The sequence below is a fragment of the Amborella trichopoda genome, chromosome 4, assembly GCF_054954075.1.
Source record: "Amborella trichopoda isolate Santa Cruz 75 chromosome 4, AtrichopodaSantaCruz75HAP2 v2.0, whole genome shotgun sequence".
Classification (NCBI taxonomy): domain Eukaryota; kingdom Viridiplantae; phylum Streptophyta; class Magnoliopsida; order Amborellales; family Amborellaceae; genus Amborella; species Amborella trichopoda.
This window is the reverse complement of record NC_142339.1, coordinates 51,139,297-51,162,159: the sequence shown is the minus strand read 5'-3', so window position 1 is coordinate 51,162,159 and position 22,863 is coordinate 51,139,297. Positions and strand designations below refer to the sequence as shown.

The following is a 22,863-nucleotide window of genomic DNA, read 5'->3' as shown; positions in this document are numbered from 1 at the left end:
TGAAACTTAGACAGCATATTCCTATGTTTACAGAAGTATCCCACAAAAGATTGGATGAGACAGATCACAGGTCAGGTGCTCTACATAAATGTACACAATGTATAGAAACCAAAACTATAAAGAAAAAAGGCCCTTTTTGGACAAAAATGTGGGGCCTGTACATACATTAGCATATAGTTGTGACAAGTAGGAAAATGACAAAAACTATGGAAAGCGAAGGAAAGGTATTAAGTGGGAAATAAATATTTGGTTTAGGAAATGCTAGTATTACATGTAATGCGGGAGTAAATAAATAACATCCACAGAAAAATTAGCAACAATCAGTCAGTCTTACAACTAATTAAGCATTAATAACCTCAAAAGAAACTATATCACGTCTTATTGAAGAGCAGATTAAGCATAGAAAAGAGTCAATAGATGTCCTCAATTAGTGAACAAATGTCAGTGTGCAATCATCTTAATCAACCACTAAACGAAACTAAAAGTGTAGGCCCTGCCATGCATGTGCCCATGGCAGAATTGACCTGCAATCACTTTTTTCTAGAAGCAAAATCATTGTGCATCATGGCTGATCATACTTGCCATGCAGATGTTCATATAACATTAATAATATCAAAATAACTTATTAAAAAAAGGTAAAAACAAAGTTAGCCCAAGCATAACGTTTCCCAAACAGCATACACAGTGATCAGACAGATGTCAACAGACATACTAAGTGCCATTTTGGGTGGACCACTAAACTGAATTTGTATTATTCTTCCTCCCCTTGGGCGGGAACACCACTGCAAAACCTTTGTGCCAATGCAGCCAATCACTTTTTTTTTTGGGGGGTTTTCTCTCTCTAAAATGGGCTTTAATGGCTTTAGATTTCAAATGTACCTAAAACCAACAATATTGCACCTTTAGTATTAAAAAAATGACCCAAAAATATCCTCAATGAGGGGCATTTCCACCCCTGGACAGGGCACAAGCTAAATAGTTCAAAAGAAGGAAGCAAGAAAACAAGAGCAAACCTCACACTAAAATGTGAACCAAGCAGCCCAAATTCCATAAAATTTGTGGTACATCTTTCATGTGCAAAAATCCAAAAGAAGGTAAGAAACCATAGTATTTAATGCACAAAGGAGTTCCAGAAAGACAATCATTAGCATTTCATGAAGAAAACAAATAAAATAAGGGAAGGAGCAACACATGAATTTATATATCCAAAAACTAGAGAAGTGAAAAGGTGGGGTATGAGAAGCATGAGGGTTCTAGCTTGCAAGTATGGTATCAAAGCCAGCACCACACTCAAGGAGGACCCAACATGTAGCTTACACAGTTTTCAGCGAGAGGTCAAAACTCGAAATGGAAAAGCAGACTTAAATGGTACATAAACCCCTCCCCGCCCCCCCCCCCCCCCCCCCCAACCCCCTCCAAACCAAAAAAAAAAATCACTTCCCCAAAAAAAAACCTCCTCCCTGGGCTCAGTCAGATTGTCCTCTTTTAATAATTGAAGGTAAGCTCAATCCCATCCTTCCAAAAGTGTACATCTTGTGTTCCCCATGGTGTAAGGCAGAATGGTCATAATGTCATGGGCGACCAATAGTAGACAGCATGCATCCATAGGTACATCGCGAACTCTTCATAGGTTCTTCTAATAGAAAAAATGCCCAAACAACGAGAATAACAGGGATTTCATGACCTCTTTTGAACCACGAGATTTTGTATGGCTGGAGATGCTTCTCACACTTTAATTTAGATTATCCACCATCTAATGTGAAACTGTGTTGCTGCAACTTCCATTGTCAATTATGAGTCGTACACACTTTGCCCTAGGCTGTACATCTTGTGCAAAAAATATTGGAGTGAAACCATGGCTCTTCTATCACCATTGAGGATGATAAGCACTGCTAGATAAAGAGAAATTTGCCTTCATTGGGAGAATTCAGCACCACCACTTTCAGGCCTTTCATAGATATCTTGACCATAAATAGGTCTTGCTTCAATGTATCCTGGCCTGCCTTTCATGGCACTCAAAAGATTGATGCCCAGGGCTCTCCACAACTAAAACACTTCTGCCCATGTTCTCAAATTGAAGAAAACACTCAACCATAGGAGCAATTTACTGCACTCCTCTTCAACTTCATTTCAACTTTTAAGGCCAACTTATATGCTTTTTCAAGACCAAAAACATGATGCATGATTAACTCGTCTTGAATCCGAATTTCCAGGCTACGCACATATGTTGCAACGAGTTGATCATCATTCTCATGGATCTCATTTCGGCTCGTCAAAATGTAGAAGCCATCGGCGTACGCTTGCACCCTAGAATCTTTTTGTAGAAGATGATGAAATATCCGACATAATTCTTGTACATATAAAGAGGGTGCAAATTTCTCTATCAAACACGATTTCATCTCCTTCCAAGTAGTAATTTTATCTCTTCCTTTTCTAACCTGACTTGCTTGCAACTGCTGCCACCAAATTGGGGCAGCCACAAATTTAACATTTCTCCCATCTGATAATTCTTTCCCCTCAAAAGAAGTTTCAACACTAGCAATGCAATCCAAGTATTCATTGGGCCATATTTCTCCAGAAAATTCAGAAACATCCACCACATACCTCTATCTGTACCTACGGTGCTCAAACCAAATGCTCTCCAAAAGCAGTAGATTCATGGAAATTGAGTGGCTTGATGTCCAATTCAGGCTCAAATTGATCACCTTTTTTTGGAGCAATTCATGTGCCGGTTCGTCAAATCTCCTAACTATTTCGGTACTCATCACCTTCACCATGACCACCTTGACATCCTCTAGTAGACATCGCACAACTTGCAGTAGTTCCAGGGCGCTTTGGGAGATGAAAATGTTCTAATACCAAATGATGCAAATTCGAATAACACACATAAACAAAGAAAATAATTTATTGACTAAAATTTAATGGAAATAACAATCTTAGCTTCAATGGCTCTGCAAATTCAACAGAATTCTTACGAACAGAGTTCTTGAAATAACAATATCGAAAAGCTCGGGCAGGAGGAGGAAATTTCTTTCTCGTTCCGCTAGCAGGTGATATATATGTATATTTTAATGTTACCCCCTATTTATATATTCAATCTGGACTTCGTAATTCCAATCCTTATGTACTTGGAACTCCTATGTTTAACCCAAATTTGACATTTTAGCCCTTGACAACATAAAATAACACAAACTTGTCCTTAAAAAATTTTGAAATGATAACCCAATTTCGCATAGGTGCAACTTTATGCTCTGATGTCGAAACTGCAATTATGACCCGTCTTGGAAAAGGCAGCATGAGCGCTATTACCTGAAAACACACCATCTGTCTTCTCAAGCAATCAAAGTCTTAAAATGCCTTTAAAATCCTTAATGTCGAACCTAAAATTTGCTCTGCGATGTCTGCCCATCTGTTTTGAAAATGATTGAATAATTTCAGGTTCCAGGGCATAATTTAGACACTTAAGATGGGAAGAAGAAGGTGTTATGAGGTGTAGAGACATTAGAGATGGTGTTCAGGTATTTTTTCGACGGCCGGGGTAAAATTTAGGATTTGAAACAAGGGTTTGAACGCGAGTCACACTTTCTGGAATTCAGCAGTCCAGCAAGAATAGACTATGGGATTGACAAAATGAGGTTGAATCAGGTAAATCTTGAGTTAGTTGCATATGGACTTGAGGGTTGGGGGCTAGTTCAGGAAAGGTTTCAATCTTAAAAGGATGGGGATAAGGTTTAGGGTTTCTAGGGTGGTGTGAGAGACAGAAAAAAGGACAGAAACGACGAAGAAGGGATTTGGCCATGGTTTTTGGATGGCACGACAGCAATGCATATTATAACATTTGTATATGTAGCTTCCCAACAAAACAGTGCCTAGAGGAATCACTCACCTAGATAGCTTCACAACAAACTTTAAGAATTGAATTTTTTCTCAAAATTCTCACTTCCAACTGGCCATAGGCTTAAATGGGTATTTATAAAGGTTAAACACCCTTTTATGTGACTTTAATTGGAATCAAGCTATTCCTAGATTTCCTTAATTTTCTAAACTCTAGCTTTTTCCAAAAATAAGTAACTAGCTTCTCCATAGGATAGGAAATTAGGAGTTTAAAAAAAAAGGCATTTATCAAAAAAGAAGTAAGGCCTTTACTGGAAGATAGACAATCTTCTAGACCTCCTCTAAAATATAGGAAACCATATTCTGGCTGCAAACTTGGAAAGAAGAGCATCTTACTAAAAATTATAAAGGACTCCAGCTTTCCCAATTAAATCACAGCAGCTAAACTTAATAAATACTCATTTTCTTAACAAATTTCTCAGCAGGATTTTGATCACATATGATTCGGAGCCCAAAATATCCACATTGAAGAAAAACTATACAGATAGTAATCATAGATCTCAAAGAGATCGGAGCCCAAAATATCCACATTGAAGAAAAACTATACAGATAGTCATCATAGATATCAAAGAGATAGCAGTCGCAGATCTCAAAGAGATCTTCAATTTGACATTTGCATCGGTCCAAAATGGACATTGGGGTGAAAGTCATGCACTTCTATGGCAAGGGGGGAGCTTATACTTGAGAAAAGGTTGTTGTGGATCTGTGATAGCTGAAGCAAATATATTGCGCAAAGGGTTGAAATTGTACACTTTTCAGCAGGGACCACTGGCTATCATAAAAGATGATATTTTCAATGTTATTAAATGGGCTAAGGAGGAAGCTCCTCCATGGTGGTGGAAGTCCTCAATAAAGTTTTATGTATTTGTAAGGCCAAAGACATAATATTTAAGTAAGCTCTTACGGAAGAAAACAAGGAAGCGGATGCTTAGGCTTATAGAGGGGGCCAGGGCTTCTTTATTAGTAGAGAACGAGTAGCACCTGATCTATATCAATTTGCCACCTCTTGAACTGATATTGCTTCCATCATACACTTTCCTCTTTGACAAAACTCTTGTTACTTGTTTCTTCTTTTTTATTTTTTTAGTCAAAGAAAGAACATAAAATGAGACTATAATCTTTACCAACAAAAATTCCTGATCAATGCATATGAAGATAAAGTAGTAGAAATTGATAAAATGAAATTGATTACAGGTTTAGCAACCACAGAAATTAAACAAAGTATATATTGTGTGCCTGCTCTTACCGAGCAGGACAAACATATCAACATGGCAAGTATAAGTCAGTTCGATAGACTGGTTCACACAAACAGTCGTGCTGTCAGCATAAAGTAACAAAGATACATTCCTAACCTCAGATGCATCCCAGCAAGGTGAATCCAATGATTTCGATCTGAACACTCCATTTGAATCATTTTCCATCCCAGTTGATGCTGTAAAACAGGGCATCTAAAGAATAAATATTACATGGAAGATTTAAAGACATATATGCTTCTTGTTTGCTTGGACTGTACTTCATTATATGAGATGATCAGTTGCCCATGAACAAGAGCATGAACACTGTAAAGTAAGAGTATTCGATGAAATCTCGCAATACAAAAACGACACAACAAAAATGCAAACATCCACTGTTCTTTTATAACCATGACTCTTACGGACAGATAACGCCACTTAAAAAGAGAAATCCATGATTCTACACAAATAAATTTGAAAATAACTGTACCACTAGAACCAAAAACCCCCATCCTGTCTAGATATAAATTGTTGATGAAATAATTAAAATGCATGTCATTTCAGATATATCAACAATAAGCACATAATTTCTCGGAGACCCCCATCCTGTCTAGATATAAATTGTTAATGAAATAATTAAAATGCATGTCATATCAGATATATCAACAATAAGCACATAATTTCTCGGAGAAAATGTTATTGTGTTTCTCTGATTATTAGGAATACAGTTGGCTTTGGAAATTAAAAATGAAACAAAATTAAGGAGAGAAAAAAAGGTCAACAGAATTAAACATTCCATTGCCATACTCAGAGAAGAGATAAAAATAACTGAATGCAACGGCATAAAACATTCAGACAGCATAATCTTTTGTGAAATCTCAGAATCACTTATGATACTTTAGAAAACCAAGCAACTCTCTTATTCCACTGCATAACCCTGGCACCAAGAAGAGTGATCACTCTAATGAGAACAATCATTTGGAATAACGGAATTCCAAAGGATGAAGCTCATATCCAGTCCAAGGCACTTCAGGGGGACATCGTTGGTATAAAAACCAGAGAAAGAGCACTTTTGGAAGGGTCCTTCAAGGTTATGATGTTTTCAAATTGAAATCATGAACAAGGGAAACGACTGCAAGAACTTTAATCACAACTATGATCTAAGCCAATTGGGATAACTTAATGAGCAATATAAGCAACATACATGGACTGTCAATGGCTCCAGTGCTACTGTCAGCATATTCAAGTTCCTCGTCGCTATCTTGCTTTGTTGGCTGAGTCATTAAAGATATCTTGGAATAAGCAGGGACAACAAAGCCCTCACCAATAATAACCTGAAGAGCAGACACCCATTTGATATTCCGCTAAGATTAAAGTCAATTTTATCATCTGAACTACAATCCTGAAATGATTAGAGTCAATTTTATCATCTGAACTACAATCCTGAAATGATAAAGCCCTCGCAAGGGCTAGCTACGTACCATATGTTAATTCATTGGACAATAAAAGAAAGAACTTAGAATGTCAGATAAACAGTGGAGTTAAAAAAGAGCGAAAGTACATCAAAGTTCCAGAAGATAAAGAGGAAAAAATGAATGTGAGCAATTGAGGGGATTTTTCTAATAACCTACAATTAGAAAGGATGATGTACCTTAAATATTAACATAAATACCATTGTTCAAAAACTTCAAAAAGTACATGCTTTTGGAACTGACAATTTAGCCAAAGGGAGCTCATAATGGGAAGGGTTTGCAGATTGTATAAATTTTTTTTTATTTTGAAAAAAAAAGTTCTAGACAATTTCAAATGCATAACCCTCTTCACCAGCTCCAACACACCTCTGACAACATTATTGCACGTTAAGTAAATCATAAAAATGCACCACGTCCATGAGTACCATTATCTTTGCAGGCTATTGAGAAACATGTTTACATAATTGACCATTTTGATATTGACAAAATGTATCTTCAAGGAAAGAATACATTCGCGGTTATGTCACTTTCGAGAATCCTTGTTTACTATCTCAAGAAGTATTATCCTTTACAATTGTGACATCAAATTCTGCTACCCAGGAAAAAAAAGAAGAGAGGTCATAATTTAATATTTAAGAATTGGAATACCAGGTCGTACAGGAAATAGATCAAGACAACAAACAGATATCATGAACGAACAAGACCTCACCTTTTAGAAAACACAATCACAGAAAATATTTGTTCCAAAACTTGGAATCAAGTTCCACAAGTAGGAATCCTCGAACTAGCTGCAAGGTTCCCACAATTAATTACAAAAGCTTCTCCTTCTCAACTCTTCATCACGTCGTCCGAGTACCCCACTCAACTAACTTATGACAGAATTAAACCATATTAAGAAAAGCCTTTTACCCCCCTTTTTAATGCCAACTTGGGAGCTCCATAGAATTGGAACTCTAGACATCACGACGTCGCACCCTGATAACCCAGGCCTAGAGGCCATTCTGAGAAAAGCCAATTTACATTAGCAAGATTCTCGCTAGCAATTAGCATCAACACAGTTTTTAGGCAAGAGGTCGAAAGCAAGATCTATGTGGCCCTCCAAGCTCCATAAAGACACTATCAACATGGACTAAGACTGCAACCTTTTATACGAAAATAATCAGGTGAAAGTGATTTTTCCTATGTTTGTCGCTTCCTTTAAACCCCGTTTGACAGTGCCATCAATAAACAGCTCCGCATTGAATGGCATGTAATGACATCCAAGATTCCAGTGCAAAAGCCAGTATTTTTACCTTCAATGGCACATTGAATTGCATTAATCCATTCAGTAACATGCTTAAATCATATTTTATGCTTGCTAATAGTAAACACATATCACCTTTGCACTATTCAGCTCCAAGAATCCCTCATTCTCAGATCTAAATTAAGATTATGGCCATTTCAGTTTCTAACTGTTTAAGAATGGGCACTTAAAAGATATGTTTCCAAAGTAGCCATAATGTGAGCACAAGTTCGTTTCAATTACAATGCTCTTTCTAGGCTCAAGGCTAGGTGATCAAGGTGGTGGGGCGCTACAACTTAACGTCTTGAGTTCCATTCCTACCACGGGTAGGAGAGCTGTTCCTCACTGAACTACCCAAAAAATGAAAAAAAAACAAGCTTAGTCAATATTAGTATTACATACACTCAGATAAGGGCAATGATTTCATGCAACCGTTGTATAGTAATATGATGCAACAACCTTAAAAAACCATCTTATGGCTATTTGTTTGATCCAAATTTTGAAATATATACTTTTTTCATTCTAATGAACAATCACAAAAAAAAAAAAATTGAAAACACAATCTATAAAGTATTTTTTTAACCCAATTAGCATAGGCCGTTCATTTTGGTGAAATGCGTAGATGTAGGCCTTAGAAGGATTTTTTCATTTTCAATTTTTTTTTAAGGCTTTATTATCATTAGATGAACAATGTTAAAAAAGAAAAAAAATGATTTTGAGTTTATAAAGGCTAAGATATTGAAATTGACAAAATGAATGGTCTAGATTCGTTTTTGGAGGGGACCCATTTTGACCATATCTAGGGTTCAAATTGAAATTTTTTTTTAGGAGATTGATTATTGAGATGAAGAATGTGTGTGCAAAATTTGGGGTCATACAAATACCACAAACATGGTTTTCTAGAAGTGTCGTTGCATTATACTATGATACAACCGTTGCATTGGATCATTGCTCCTCAGATAATTGTGCCAACATTGTGAAATAAGAATACACCTACTGACATCAAAAGAAAAGACCTCAATCCCATAAATGATATCTAACCATACCTTGAATGACAATATAACACCAGGTTCCAGTACAGCTCCTGTCTTAAGAACCACCCCATCACAAACAACAGCGTGCCTTAATTTGCATTTATCTTGAATTGTAACACTGTCCCATATATAGCAATTTTCTATTGAAACATTGCATCCAATCGTGCATCCTCGACCAATAACTGAATTCCAAATCATGGAGTTGTCACCAATAACAGTACCCTCTCCTACCAAGGACAATGGGCCGATATGTGCTGATCGTGATTGTATGACATCTGAGAAATAAATAAGTACAAGCTAATGAAACGGTGAACAATAAATCCAAAAGTAATCCAGTGCTAGCATCACAACATGGGCTACTTCAGTACAATATAATAGAAAACTGCTTAAGAAATTTCACATCCCGTCAGAAGACAAACTGAACCTCTGACTTTTCATTCTTTCTATTTATGTTTTTTTCTTTTTAATGACTCATTACCATTCTCACTCTACACAGAAGGAATCCATAACAAACAAAATCTAGTATTAACTGCTTAGAATTAGATTCTTTTCTGCAATTTAACACAAGAACTGTAGAACTTATTACTTTGGCTCAATGAATCAGATAATTTCTTAAATACAGAAATAACTTTTCTTCAAAAAAATAAAAAATAAAAAATAAAAACTAGAAGATCTGCAAAACTATGTTGGCATGAAAATCCAAGGGCCACCACCATTCAACACAAACATGTATGCTAAAGATACAAAAATTTCTCATAATTATGAAAAAGCAATATTTTCAATTTTATTCTATGGCTAATGCTTCAAGTCCACTAACTGAATACATCAACCAGAAAACAAAATCGGGATCCCATGTACAGCATTATTGGTAACTTATCACAGCAACCAGTGAAAGAAAGCATCTAGTCACCCTAACTAGCAACACCAAAATCCAACTTTAGAAACCTAAGATATCCCACTTTTTTGTCGACAATCACTCCGTCGCCATTTAATAAGTAGCTCCAAACTATTTTGTGATGAGTACATACACAAACTCAATTTTGCACTTCCTTCACCTTATAAAACTGCCACCCAAACAAGAGTGGCTTCAAATTTTTCTTCTTTTTTTTTTTCAAAGATACACAAAATGGCTCCCGAAAGCCAATAAAAAATCATCTATGACCAAATGAATCCTCCAAAACCATCCCACTAATCAGACCCTAATGCAAATTTGAAAAACGTAGAAGAAATCAAAGAAATATTGACTTAAAATTAATGGAGACTAAGCTTCAGTACTTGCAAATTCATTAGAATTCCTAGGAATAACAATTATTAGCTTTGAATGGAACACCCTAACTCAACCCTATTTATAGACCTTATTGGACCCCCTAACCCAAATCTAATATAGTCCGAACTCCTAACTAAAATAGAACCCAAATTTGATATTTTTTCCCTTGAAAAAATAGAATGGCAAACTCATCTTGAAAACTACGATAAAATGTTCCCTCAGATTTACGTCGGCATAACTTTCCCTTGTGATGTTGAAATCACTATTAAGACCACATTTCAAAAATGACAATGAAAGCGCCGTGTGGATTGTGAGATATGAGCTTGACAAGTTTGCCCCATTTTTGGAAGAAGGTATCAGTTTTCTACTACTTTTGGAAACCCGTTTAGCTTGCTTTTTTTACCCATTTTGGGAAAGTAGGACCACGAAAGGTCCGTTTGGAGTGAAACTTGGTAGTCATGGGTTTTTCGGCCTTCTAAAGCTGCTTGTGGTGATCCAGAGCAGTGTTGTTATATTCGCTTCGCTTCGAGCGAAGCACCCGAAATCTTCGGGTTTTACCTAACAACCGAAGCAAAGCTAACAGCTACTATATTTTCGCACTACATTTCGCCATTCAAAATGCTATTCAGCTCCTATATTTTTGCACTAGTATGCTACATTTCCCCATTCAAAATGCTATTCAAAACGAAATTGCAGCGTAACAACTCTCTTTGCAAAGAGAGAGAAAACTAAGCCCCAAATCCAACAAATTTGAGGGGCGTGTTACATACTTCACTACCCACGTGGCCCCATCCCACATCATCAATACCACCTTGCCCATCTCTTTTGTTTTTATAAAATCCCACGACTATCCTTAACTTTTATTAAAATAAAATTAGCCTCTTCATTATATGAAAGGGTGTTTATGTCCTCATGAATGTCTTTTTTCTTTTTATTTTTATTTCTTATTATTTTAATATATTTTATATATAAACTTATACTTTATTTATATTGATTTAAAAAAAAAAAAACCCCAAGTCTTCTCCCGAATTGGCCGTAATATATTTTTATATAAAAATCTATACTTTATTTATATTGAATTTTTACAAAAAAAAAATTGAAGTCGTCCCCCGAATTGGCCGAAGCACCAAATTGCTTCATTTTTCTGATCAAACAGAAGAAAGCTCCGAAGCAAATCTAACAACATTGGTCTGGAGACCATCTGAGATTATCTTCATGGAGTTTACTATGGTTACACCGTACACGCATAGAGCACAATACTCAATAGAACTTTCTTCCTATCTCTTCGCACCTTGGCCTGATTGGGGCGAAACTTGAGGAATGACTTTGGGATAGCGCAAAGGCCACTCTTGTGCACCTTTTGGGGCCAAGATGATGCCTTTGCAGAGATTCATCAAAATCTGGGCTTATTCCGCGAAGGCTTCCGTAGTCCTTAAGGCATATTTGGCACCAACAAGCCAGGGTTTCAACCGCATCCTCTTTTATTCACATGCACAGAAAGTGCGTCAAAAATATGGACCAACAGTCACTCTTTCCCTTGCCTCGATGCCCCTCCTCTCTCTCTCTCTCCTCTTCTCTCTTCTCTTCATAACTCTCTCTAGCCAATAAAGCCTAAGGGGTGCCATGCCCCAACTAGATTCTAAGGGGGTGGCATGCCCTAGCCTTAGTTTGGTGAGAAAAGAAAAGGCGTGCCCTTGGTTGTATTGTGTCACACCCCAAGAATTTACAATACTGTTATTCCTGAGATGTGTCAGACAAAACATATATACATCTATTGATAGGACAAATTTACAATGGAGAGGTCTTACAAAGTAAATAAAGAAAGCTAGCACAACAACAGTATCTTCCAAGGTTGATCTTGACTAGCACTCAAAATGAATCCGCAGTTATCCTGAAAAATGTTTACCATAGTTTGATGAGTTTGGCTACTCAGTAAGTGATCATCATAATCCTAAAAATAATCATGATTGAAAGATATCAATATTTTCCAAAATGAGATCTATTAACAGAAATGCATCAACAGTTTCACTTTCAATAAATGCATAATTAAGTGTAATCCGAGTAATTGAAATGCTTATAAAACTTTTAACGGCAGTACATAATTCAAAGGATTTCACAAAATACCCTACTGGCGTCCCAAGTAGGTCACCTATATACCCCATCAGCGTCCTGATGGGTCCACTTAATCCCTATCGGCGTCCCAGATAGGTCCACGTAATCCCTGCAGGTCCACTTATACCTCACCGGGTACCGGATGAGTCCACTTAATCCCTACCGGCGTCCCAGATAGGTCCACTTATACCTCACCGGCGAACCGGATGAGTCCACTTGCATACTTAAATTATTTCTAAATCTCTTTAAACATTCGAAAGCAGCAATATCATGTACTCAACATATCACTGAAACCATTAATAACAGTCACTCTCTATAACATTTCAAAAATAACCAATCAAATATTTTGGGCTCAAATTTAGAAAGGTAGTAGTTTGTAAAGGCATTCTAGCATGATTGCCAATTTAATATGTATAGAAAAACTCTTATAAAAATTCAAGAATACGGAATTATCACAATTTATGGGATATCAATCCACAAATAAACATTTCACAACAATACTATAATCAATTACAAAAATGTCAATTTTTAAATAATAAGGCAGTCATTTGCACATGAATTTTTCAATATCTAAATATTCAAAACAGTAGAAAGAAATATCACAATTTTACTAAAAGCAGAAATATCACATTTATTTCTAACCATAGACAAGAAAAATAAATAAATTTATTTTTCTAATTTCTAACATGGATAAAATATCACAATTTTTATTAAAAAGATTATTTTTCAAGATAATGAGGTCACGTGCGCATAAAATTTATCGCGTCTAAAATTCATGATAATAAGCAGAAATAATTATTTCATTTCATTTTTAAAAAGAATGGATTATTTTTCGAGACAATGAGGTCACTTACACATAAAACTGATAAAATAAAGATCCTAGACGGAAATATCACTATTTATTAAAAATAGACTATTTTTCAGGAAGACGATGTCACTTACCCACAAATATTTGAGAGGGAACTTCGATAAAATTCGGCTAGAGAGAGAGAGAGATCTCAAAATTTTCTAGGGTAGGAGTGCTCACCTCCCCTATTTAAATTCTTAGAACGTATTATTATAATATTTTATTACGCTCTACCTCATACCTGAGGTGTCGCGTTAAGCGTCTGCTTTTAACATACGAAAACCACGTCCGCTAAAGAACGTTGCGAGCAGCAGGCAAGCAAGAAGCAAAAGCAACAGGCAAAGGCAAAAGCAAAAGTTTAAACCAAAGTAAAAACTTTTGAAAATAGTGATGGTCCTCAAGGACCATCATACTCAAACAAACCATCACCTATTTAAAAGCATCTTTTCTCCTTTTTTTTTTTTTTTTTTTTTTTTGAAATTTTAGGATTGTTACATATTGTCATCACCCCAACTATTTGCCAAGGCTTCCCTTCCAAGAGATTAAGAAGGGACCTAGATCAAGTGCGCGATCAGTGTTGGAGATCTGAAGTGGGGTGTGTCAAGTCCTTGGAGGTGATACAAGGCAAGGTAATCAGGTATTTTTCGCTTCCATGTCTCTTGATTCACCCTTATGCGTTGTATCTTGATTTTATTGAATTTTGTTTATGGCATGCAAGTGAGAATCCTAGATTCCATCAAGATTTTGTTTTTATGATTTTTCAAGATGTAAATTTGGTGTATGTAAGTGGACAAGCCGGTACAAATAAAAAAAACTGAGAAGAATTTTTAAATTCATATACTTCACTACATCCACATTGCCACCTTTCAGTTATAGATCTCCATCCACTCCATTCAAGGTTGAAAGTCGCATCACAGCTTGCCTTGAACCTATTCATTTCCTTTTTTCAAAGAAAACATATAGCTTGGCCAACAGCCTCAAATCTCATTGTCTTGGATTGTAACACACATGGTATAAATAGGGAAGGCCTAATTACTCTTGAAGTTTCTCACGTATCCCAGACATGAACTTCATTAAAGAGAGTCCCCCTACAACCGCCCCTCACCTCTCCCACCTAGGGGGGCCCAGGCCACCCCATAGTCTTCTTAGTGTGCTTGATCAATAGCTTCCGGCAGCCACATCAAACGAGAACATCGACTAAAATGGTGAAGGAATTAGCAAGCTTTGCCTTTTGATTAGCAAGCAACATGCTAATATACTTCCCAATCCTCTTACAGCTTTCCTCAAATTTTTGTTTCCACCTCTTCGTTTTGATCAGTCATCCTAATTCACGCTTTAAATGAAACTGTAGAGAAAATTTTCACTTAATAATTTTGATTCCCACCAGTACTAAAGTAGTTAAAACAAATAATGCTAAGTGACTCTTTCATAGTTTAAGCCCATGTCTACTATCGCCTTTCGTACCCTGGATTTGGACACTCTAACCATCTAACTGACTCCACCAGGATATTGAAATTAAGAATCAGCCATTCTGGGTCTAGCTGAGGAGTAGGCCATAGCCTTTGAAAAAGTTTCAGGGACCTTAACTTGAGCACGATCATCGTAAATATGGTTGCGCTCTCTGATTTGAAGGATGATGTTGCTCCTTTTACAATTAGCTGTTTTGGGGAAGAACACAATGTTCTGGTCACCTTTCTTAAGCCACTTAATGGGAGACCTCTAGAGCAAAATCAGTTGTGGAGAAAGTAAAAGCGCATTTCCCCAATTTGCTTTGAAAACACCCCCCCCCCCCCCCCTCCCCCCAAAACACGCAAAAAATATATATATATCTGGGATCCAACTTTCTATGCCCAGCATTAAAAATTCACAGTCCAGCTGAAAACTAATTCGCATTTCCCCAATTTGCACTCACTCCTCTCTCTTTGAACTCTCTCTCTCCTCTCAACAAGGGCGATTTCTCTTGTCCTCTCTCTCTCTCTCTCTCTCTCTCTCTCTCTCTCTCTCTCTCTCTCTCTCTCCATGAATCAAGAATTTGTAGATGTTAATTGACTCTTTCTCTAAATACCATGGCTCAGTTAGACCACCATCACCACTACAATCACACCATATGGTCAAGCCCCTAGTCTCTGCTCCCAATCTCATATCAATGAACCTCCCTCACCCCTCTGAAGTTTCTGATGGGTTCAATTCCATCTATCAAGGTGACAATTTGTATTGTGCTTCTCTCCCATCCAACAGGTAAACCGTTGATCGAGTTCACTTTTTGTAGTGTTTCTCCCCTTTTGTTTGAATTTGTGAAACAGAGCGATATGGTGGCGTTTTAAATTGAACATGGAGCCCAAATTGCTCATCTAATTGTTTACCGTATATGGGTGATCTTCTAGGAATTGTATTCATGGATTCAGATTTTTGGATGGTTTTTTCCCTAATTTGTTATGCGAATTGAATTGGTTTGGTTGCCATTGATTTTGTTGGTGATTGTGAGACTCACTTAATTCCTAGTCTTCAGATGTTGCAACTCTCCCCCATTCTCCCTTTTAGTTCCTTAACTCTCTCAAGTTTTAAGTGTTTTTTCAATCTTTCTCTCTCTTCTTTTCACCTTTCTTCTTGTTTAACCACAGCATTGAATGAAATCACAAGAAGCTAGCAAATTTTACATTTGTATTTTTATTTTGTCATAATTGTTTACATTTTATTTTCAGATTCCAAGAAAAATATTTGATATTTTCCCAATTATGTTTTGATGAATTTACTCAATCTTGGCACTAGGAAGTTTCTGATGAAGGGAAAAGACCTCCACATGGTCTTTATAGATCTAGTGAAAGCTTATGATACAGTATCTCGAGATTAGATTTGGCAGGTGTTGAAAAAGAAAGGAGTCCCTAGATACTACATCAACATGGTGAAAGATATGTACGATGGAGTGCTAATTAGTGTACGAACAACTAGGGGAGAGACGAGTGAGTTTTTAGTGACAAGAAGTCTACATCAAGGGTCAGCATTGAGCCCGTACCTCTTTGTCATAGTTATGGAGGACTTAGGTAACGTGGTGCATGTTGTTCACAGATGACATAGTTTTGATCAATGAGAGCCGAAACGGCGTCAACACAAAATTATAACTTTCGAGGGACGCTCTAAAATCCAAAGGTTTTAAAATTAGCCGGACTAAGATAGAGTATATAGAATGCAAGTTTAGTAATAATAGAAGTAGAGATGAGGAAGTAGTTCAGATTGACGGCCAGGAAATACAAAAAAGACCGTACTTCCAATATCTTGGGTCGATAATCTAGGAAAATGGAGAGATTGAGGAATATGTAGCACACAAAATTAGAACTATGGCGCCGACCAAGTACAACACCTGTTACGAGGTGCAAGTTAGTTCAAGTGGAAGGACTTAAAAGGGCAAAGGGTAGGCCCAAAAGGACGTGGTTAGCAGTAGTTCGGAAATATATGGGGACTTATGGCCTCACCGAGGGTATGGCCTTTAATAGAGCATAATGAAAGGCCAGGATTCGTGTAACCAAACCCAGTTAATCGGAAAAAGGCTATAATGATGATGATGATGACTTAGTCGTGGCAATTTTTAGTGGTATTGAACATGTTAGTTATTATATGGCATTTAATATGCTTAAGTATTTAACAAGTAATGTTACAGTCATGCAATTGGTTATAGTTATTTGACGGGATGAAAATGATGGTTTAGACTTTAGAGAGGTTTTTTATTAAAAAGCATGGCCTACGCATTGGTAAAGCAATAGCCAAATTTTATGCATGTTTCTTGGAATTGATAAATGCAAAGGAAAGTTGATTCCAAAGTCATCTATAGCATTGGATAGCTGAACTTGAAGGTTGGTCTTCCTTGTTAAAGATGAAGTGCTTTGTTTTTCTCAATCTTTGTTATGTTCATTGGATGGATATCTGTAACTATAATAGCCATTTTTTTGGAGATCATTAATCTTTTTACCATTTACTTGTAAATTACACTCAATTTTTAAGAATAATTTTTTAGCATATAGCACTATGGAAATGTGGAATGGGAAGAAAAATTAAACCATTAAATAAAACTTTTAAGTAATTATTTGTGGATGTTTTTGATATTTTAGATATGCCATTGTAATTGTTTGGAATTTTTGAAATTATTTTGTAATGTCAGTTCAGTATGCAAATTGGCAAGACTTACTTTTCTAAAAATGAGAAGCCATTTTCTTCGTAGTTAGGAATTTACTTATCAAATGACGTTATAATCAGGTTGATAGGTGGTGTTTCCTTTCCTAGCTTTCTACAACTTGCTGAAATGTTTTTCCTAATATTTGTTTATCATATGAATTAAAGATATTTGATCTGAACCGTCTATTTCGCAACTACTGCATTGGATGCGTTATGACCAAAAAAACATATTCAACAAACAGGCAGATTTCCAAATTCCTAGGCTCCAAGGTTAACCAAACAAGAAGAAATTCCACCTTCAGGGAATCCGAACATGTTAACAAACAAGAGTGCCCAGTTTCCAGATCTCTAGCTTTCCAGGGCTCCTATTTTCACAGGGAAACTGCAAGTCATGTTAGAATAGTATCTTGTTGTGGGATCAGACCCATCAGTAGGGTGATCCTGAATGGTATAGAATTTAGAACGACATCCGACAACCATCGCTGTATAGGGAAAAGTGGCATCTCTCTCGCCACAAGAAGTTGAAGGGACAACTGAAGGATAATTCATCTGTGTAGGGGCATCCCCATTGTTCAAATTGGATGCATTTGTGATCTTAAGGGGCAACATGGAAGGGGTAGATGGGGAACCAGCAGTCGAATGTTGTTCAATCCTGCCCATCCACATTGAGATGTGTGCATGTAGAGTGGAAATGGTGCCTGGGTTTACCCCTGCAATGTAGAGGAGAGAGGGGTAAGGGTGTGGTCATCATAAAGGGGCGTATCATGGCTGCATCATAGTCATCCATGTTAGGGAGGCTGTGTAGCGGCCAGATGGGGTGTGGTCGCCTAAGGCGTGTCAGAATGGGGTAGGCTTTTGTGGACAGTGCTCCGGAAGACATGGCATGATGCAATCTTGACCATGCAAGCTGAAGGGACAACTGGAGGATAATTCATCTGTGTGGGGGCATCACCATCGTTCAAATTGGATGCATTTGTGATCTTAAGGGGCTACATGGAAGGGGATGGGGAGCCAGCAGTCGAATGTTGTTCAATCCTGCCCATCCACATTGAGATGTGCATGTGGAGTGGTAATGGTGACTGGGGTTTACCCCTGCAATGTAGAGGAGAAAGGGGGTAAGGGTGTGATCATCATAAAGGGGAGCATCATGGCTGCATCATAGTCGTCCATGTTAGGGAGGATGTGTGGTCGCCTAAGGCGTGTCAGAATGGGGTAGGCTTTTGTGGACAGTGCTCCGGAAGGCATGGCATGATGCAATCTTGACCATGCATGTTGGGAGCCACGTGAATTTAGCGAGGTTGGATTGGGGGAAGGGGGACTAAGGGAACAAGACAAAAAAAAGATCAACACCATTGGATTAAACGGTGGAAAAAGTTAACAATTCAGATGATTGGGGTACATTTGGTTTGAAAAATGGAAGGAAGGGAGCTTTGAATTCAATAATGGTTGGGTGGTTGTTGAGTGTTTTTTTTTTTTTTCCTTTTTTTTTTTGATGGATGACTGTAATGAATAGGAGGGTACAATTTGGGGTTTCAGTTTGAATATAAATGGGCATGGAATTTGAAAATTTTGAGCATGTGAGGGAAGATGTTTCTTGGCCAGCATGTGAAGGGTGGTCCATGTGTCAATCAACAGTGTGGTTTGAAGTTTTGACTTCATCATGTCACCAACCTCTTCCCCCCTTTGTTGACTAATGACTACCTGAGATCCCCAGCAATTTCTTGTTCTCTGATGATTTTTTTGATGTCCACAATCTGCAATATCTCGTGGTCATGACTCCGGATCACGAAGATTTTGAAAATCATCCTCTGGAGTTGTATCATGTTGTACACTGACGGTGTTCACAGGAGTTTGTCTCCAACTGATGATCTGTAGAACGATGGATAATGCGATATTGTTAGGGATTTCGGCAAGGGTTTGGTTGTTTCTACAAGAATTTGGACAATGCCTAGAGGTAGAACTCCAACGGAGTTTTAGTGAACCTTGACAAAGCCCCTAGATAGGTTAGTTCCTAATCTCCCTAATGATGACACACAGTGCAAGGGAAATCCAATGGTTTTGATTCATGTCTCTAGGTTTTTGCGGCTCCCATCCAGGATGACCAAGGCTTTAGCTCGGGGACAACACCCTTGAAACTGGCTGCTGGTTCTTTGGGCATCCTTTGCTCTTCACCACAGAGGAAGAACAGGATGACTCCCATTGTGGTTGCTCCGCACATCAGCTATGGAGAGGCCCATATTTCCCTAGCTCAAACGAAGCCCATAAGGGATGGCCTGGGCATGTTGAAAAACCTAAGCAGTAATGCCCTTAAGAGGGGTATTCTTTTGTTGCTGGTGGCGATACCTACTACAATGGTGGGAGCCACCGATGAACATGGGATTTGTTTTTGGGGGCTGAAAGGGGTCAGAATTGAGGCATAGTAGTGATTATGAAAGTGGGTTATTCATTGGAACAACCATGGGATCTAGTTTTGGCACTGCAATTAGGTATTATGGGTGAAGGCATTGGGATTTTGTGATGGGAGACGGTCAGCTACTTGCAATGAGATGGTTGTGGTGAGAAATCTGGGGTTGGGGAGGGCTTGCTTCTGTATAGAGAGGGTTAGACACTTCTAGAGTTTCAGGAGATCGAAGGCCTTGTGTGATCTGCTGTTGTTGAAGGTGCTTTAGATGATTTATGGTGGATGATCTGGTTTTTAGAGAGAGAAGATGTGAGTAGTAATAATAAAGGTTCCACAGGCTTGGGGAAAGAACATTTTCCTTCTTTTTTTTTTTTTGATTAGTGTTGACATTTATAGTATACAAGAAGAATTACAGAAGATACAAAACACAGAGAGGACCCTGAGCGTGGGCCTCTCGAAAAACGAAAAACCGGGCTTATAAAAGTGTGGCTTGGTAAATCTGGGAGGGAACATGATTGGGTGGGTTGTCTCGTTATGCTCAAATGGGAAGGTGGCCATCTGTCTCGCTGGTCTTGCCACAATTTTTCTCCCTCACCTCTCTCCATCTCATGTCTTTCGTCATTCATCTCTCAAGGTTTTATATATTTATAAATATCTGAAATTAAAAAAAAATTAGGGTGCGGTTTGTATAGAACCGAAGCTGTAAACAATCAAAGCAAAGCGCACCTTCAAACCGTGTCACGAAATGTGATTTCAATATTGAAAACCTTTGTGATAGCCTTCAAATAGATTTTCATCTTTAATTATAAAGTTTAAAGCTTCAAAAATAGTGTATATCGAGCAGATCTATGAAAACTTAAAAATCTTGAAAATTGACGGTCCAAAAATGTGTTACACGAAGCACTATTTCCAAACTTGATATCCATTTTTTTCTCATGTCCATACATCTTGATGTCGAGATGATCAATTTGAGGATATTTGGGTATCAAAACAACCTCTTGTAGTGAAATTTTTATGGTGGGCTCTAATTTGATTGTTTAGAGTCCCGGTTCTATATAAACTTTTTTAATAATAAAAGTAGCTTCTCACAGGATACTAGCCCTTTCATAAAGCACAGGAAAGGACCACTACCAAGTATTTCTTATGCATGGTGCATTTTCTGTCTCACTTCTTGAACTAACATCATTGTATCAATCTTCCAGGGAAATAACTGTCCAGAATCTACAAAGACTGTTATTAAAAGGAGTAAATGCATTTGTACATATCATTAAAAAGTTACCCAAAAGTCCTTCTTATTGGCAAGTTTATGAACTCTCTTAATAGATCAAATTGAAAAGATCATAAATCCATATTATAAAAAGCAACATGCACCTAAATGTCATAAAAATTTGCAAAGTGGAAACCTGAATATCTAGACAGAAATACTGATTTTTTATTGTGTTCTTTAGGCATGCTAATAAAACAAACTAAAACCAAGCAATTTTAATTTTGATTGCTCCACTAACATGGCTTAACATCACAAAAAAAAGAAAAGAGAACAAACTTTCCAACATCGATCCAGGCATGCTAAACAAATTTTGGGCAAATAAGTTTTTCTAAATCAGAATAGCTATAGTTATCTATCTTATCAGCTAGCAGAAATGCTTTAAAACACACTACTAGAATTTCACTTGATGAAAAAAATGTCCTCCCTTTACCTGATGCTTTGTACACTCCTTGTCTATTTACTTTAACTTGGAGTCCATTTCCATTTGAAAGAACATCAGGCAACAAAGGATAAGTCCACCTTTGAAGTATATCCTTACCGATTGTGTCATAGCTCCTGAAATTATCTACTCTTGCAGCATAACTAGAATGAATTTCATGTGTGAAGATTTTGTAACCCAAAATCTGGACAAGAAAATGAGGAGGTAAATGCCAATCCTCATAAAATCTCAGCAAGTTCTTCATGCTAATATTAAAATTGAGAAAATTAAACAACATTGCTCCAGTTTCAATAGGATGCGCTACACACTAAAAAAGCTTTTAATCTAATGAGTTCAGCTCGAGAAGAAATACTCAACAGACACCAACTGCAAATGGATATAAGGATGTGTTTTCTTTTCAGGAGGTTGAAATTAGTGGTATTCAGGTCATTTATTTCGTAGAGAATTTGGGGAATAGAAAATCTCATTTTATTTTTGCTTATATCTTTAAGAAGTGTTAATTCGAAGGCAAAGTTAATAAGGATTAGGTTACATGGGGTATAAAGTTAGCTATTATGGTTTTCTCCTAGAAGTCACTGTTACAGAGCTTTTCTGAAGGACAGAAAAAGCAGCTTTAATTTTAGTTTTGTCAAGAGACTTTCATTTGGTTGGTTCCTCTGCAAGAGGGGATCTTCTCTTACCCTTTTTGTTTCCGATTTAATATTAATGTCTTTCCTTTTCTTCGTTGCATCATATATTCATAACGTTTATATTACAAGTTTTATTGTAGATTGTACAATCTATTTTTCAAATGTATTCTGAAGTGCATATCCATGAGGGACACAATATTGTGTCAGTAGTAGTATTACATTGGTTCTAGAATATTAGATACATTTCAATAAAAGAAAACAAGTAAGGTGTACCTAAGATAACCAAAAACGGACATAGATAGGCCAAGGGCATGGGAGAATGGGAGAACGGTGATAAAAATCAGCATGTCTTGAAGTCCAGGATGCAGATAAAGATACAAGCATCATATCTTGTACATAGCTAAATATATTTAGTTCCTTGTAGAATACATAAAATGCATCCAACAAATGCATCCAACAAAACTGATCGTATACTTCCTATGGTGTTTCTAAAGAGCAAAAATCAAACCCAACCCATCACTCAGGAGATGAAGCGATGGACAAGACACCCAAGTAGGCCCCTGTATTCACGTCCAAATGGGACATTCTCCATTCCATCACAGAGTTGAACACCATGTGATAGCGGAAGGAAGGCCTACTTACGCAACTGGCCAAGGCTGCGGGTGCAACAGAACTGTTCACACAGAAAGCCCTAATCCTGGTTGCACAGAAGAAAAGACAGAAAAATGCTCCATAGACGTAAGAGGGGATCCGATTACAATCAGGGTTGGTAGTGAACTAGAAGAAAGGAAGAAACTGCCAGAGACTACATTTTGGGAAG

General features: G+C 37.3%; 1 protein-coding gene across 6 annotated transcripts in view; it reads right to left on the bottom strand.

Moving 5' to 3' along the window:
- LOC18422269 (translation initiation factor eIF2B subunit epsilon) overlaps positions 1–22,863 on the bottom strand; it is a 76,792-nt gene that overhangs the window by 38,819 nt on the left and 15,110 nt on the right. For 2 of the 6 annotated variants that reach the window (XR_016054717.1, XR_016054718.1), the window contains exons 5-8: positions 21,406–21,598; positions 8,927–9,189; positions 6,331–6,528; positions 5,247–5,326 (exon numbers count right to left, since the gene is read on the bottom strand). Coding sequence is in view for 4 of the 6 variants with exons in the window: in XM_011622730.3 (XP_011621032.1) it covers positions 5,247–5,326; positions 6,331–6,460; positions 8,927–9,189; positions 21,406–21,598 (666 nt within the window). In the remaining 2 variants the exon portion in view is untranslated. Of the gene's footprint in view, positions 1–5,246; positions 5,327–6,330; positions 6,529–8,926; positions 9,190–11,989; positions 12,068–21,405; positions 21,599–22,863 lie in introns of those variants that run through there. The other 4 variants (XM_011622730.3, XM_011622734.3, XM_088865566.1 and 1 more) reach the window with 2 other exon arrangements.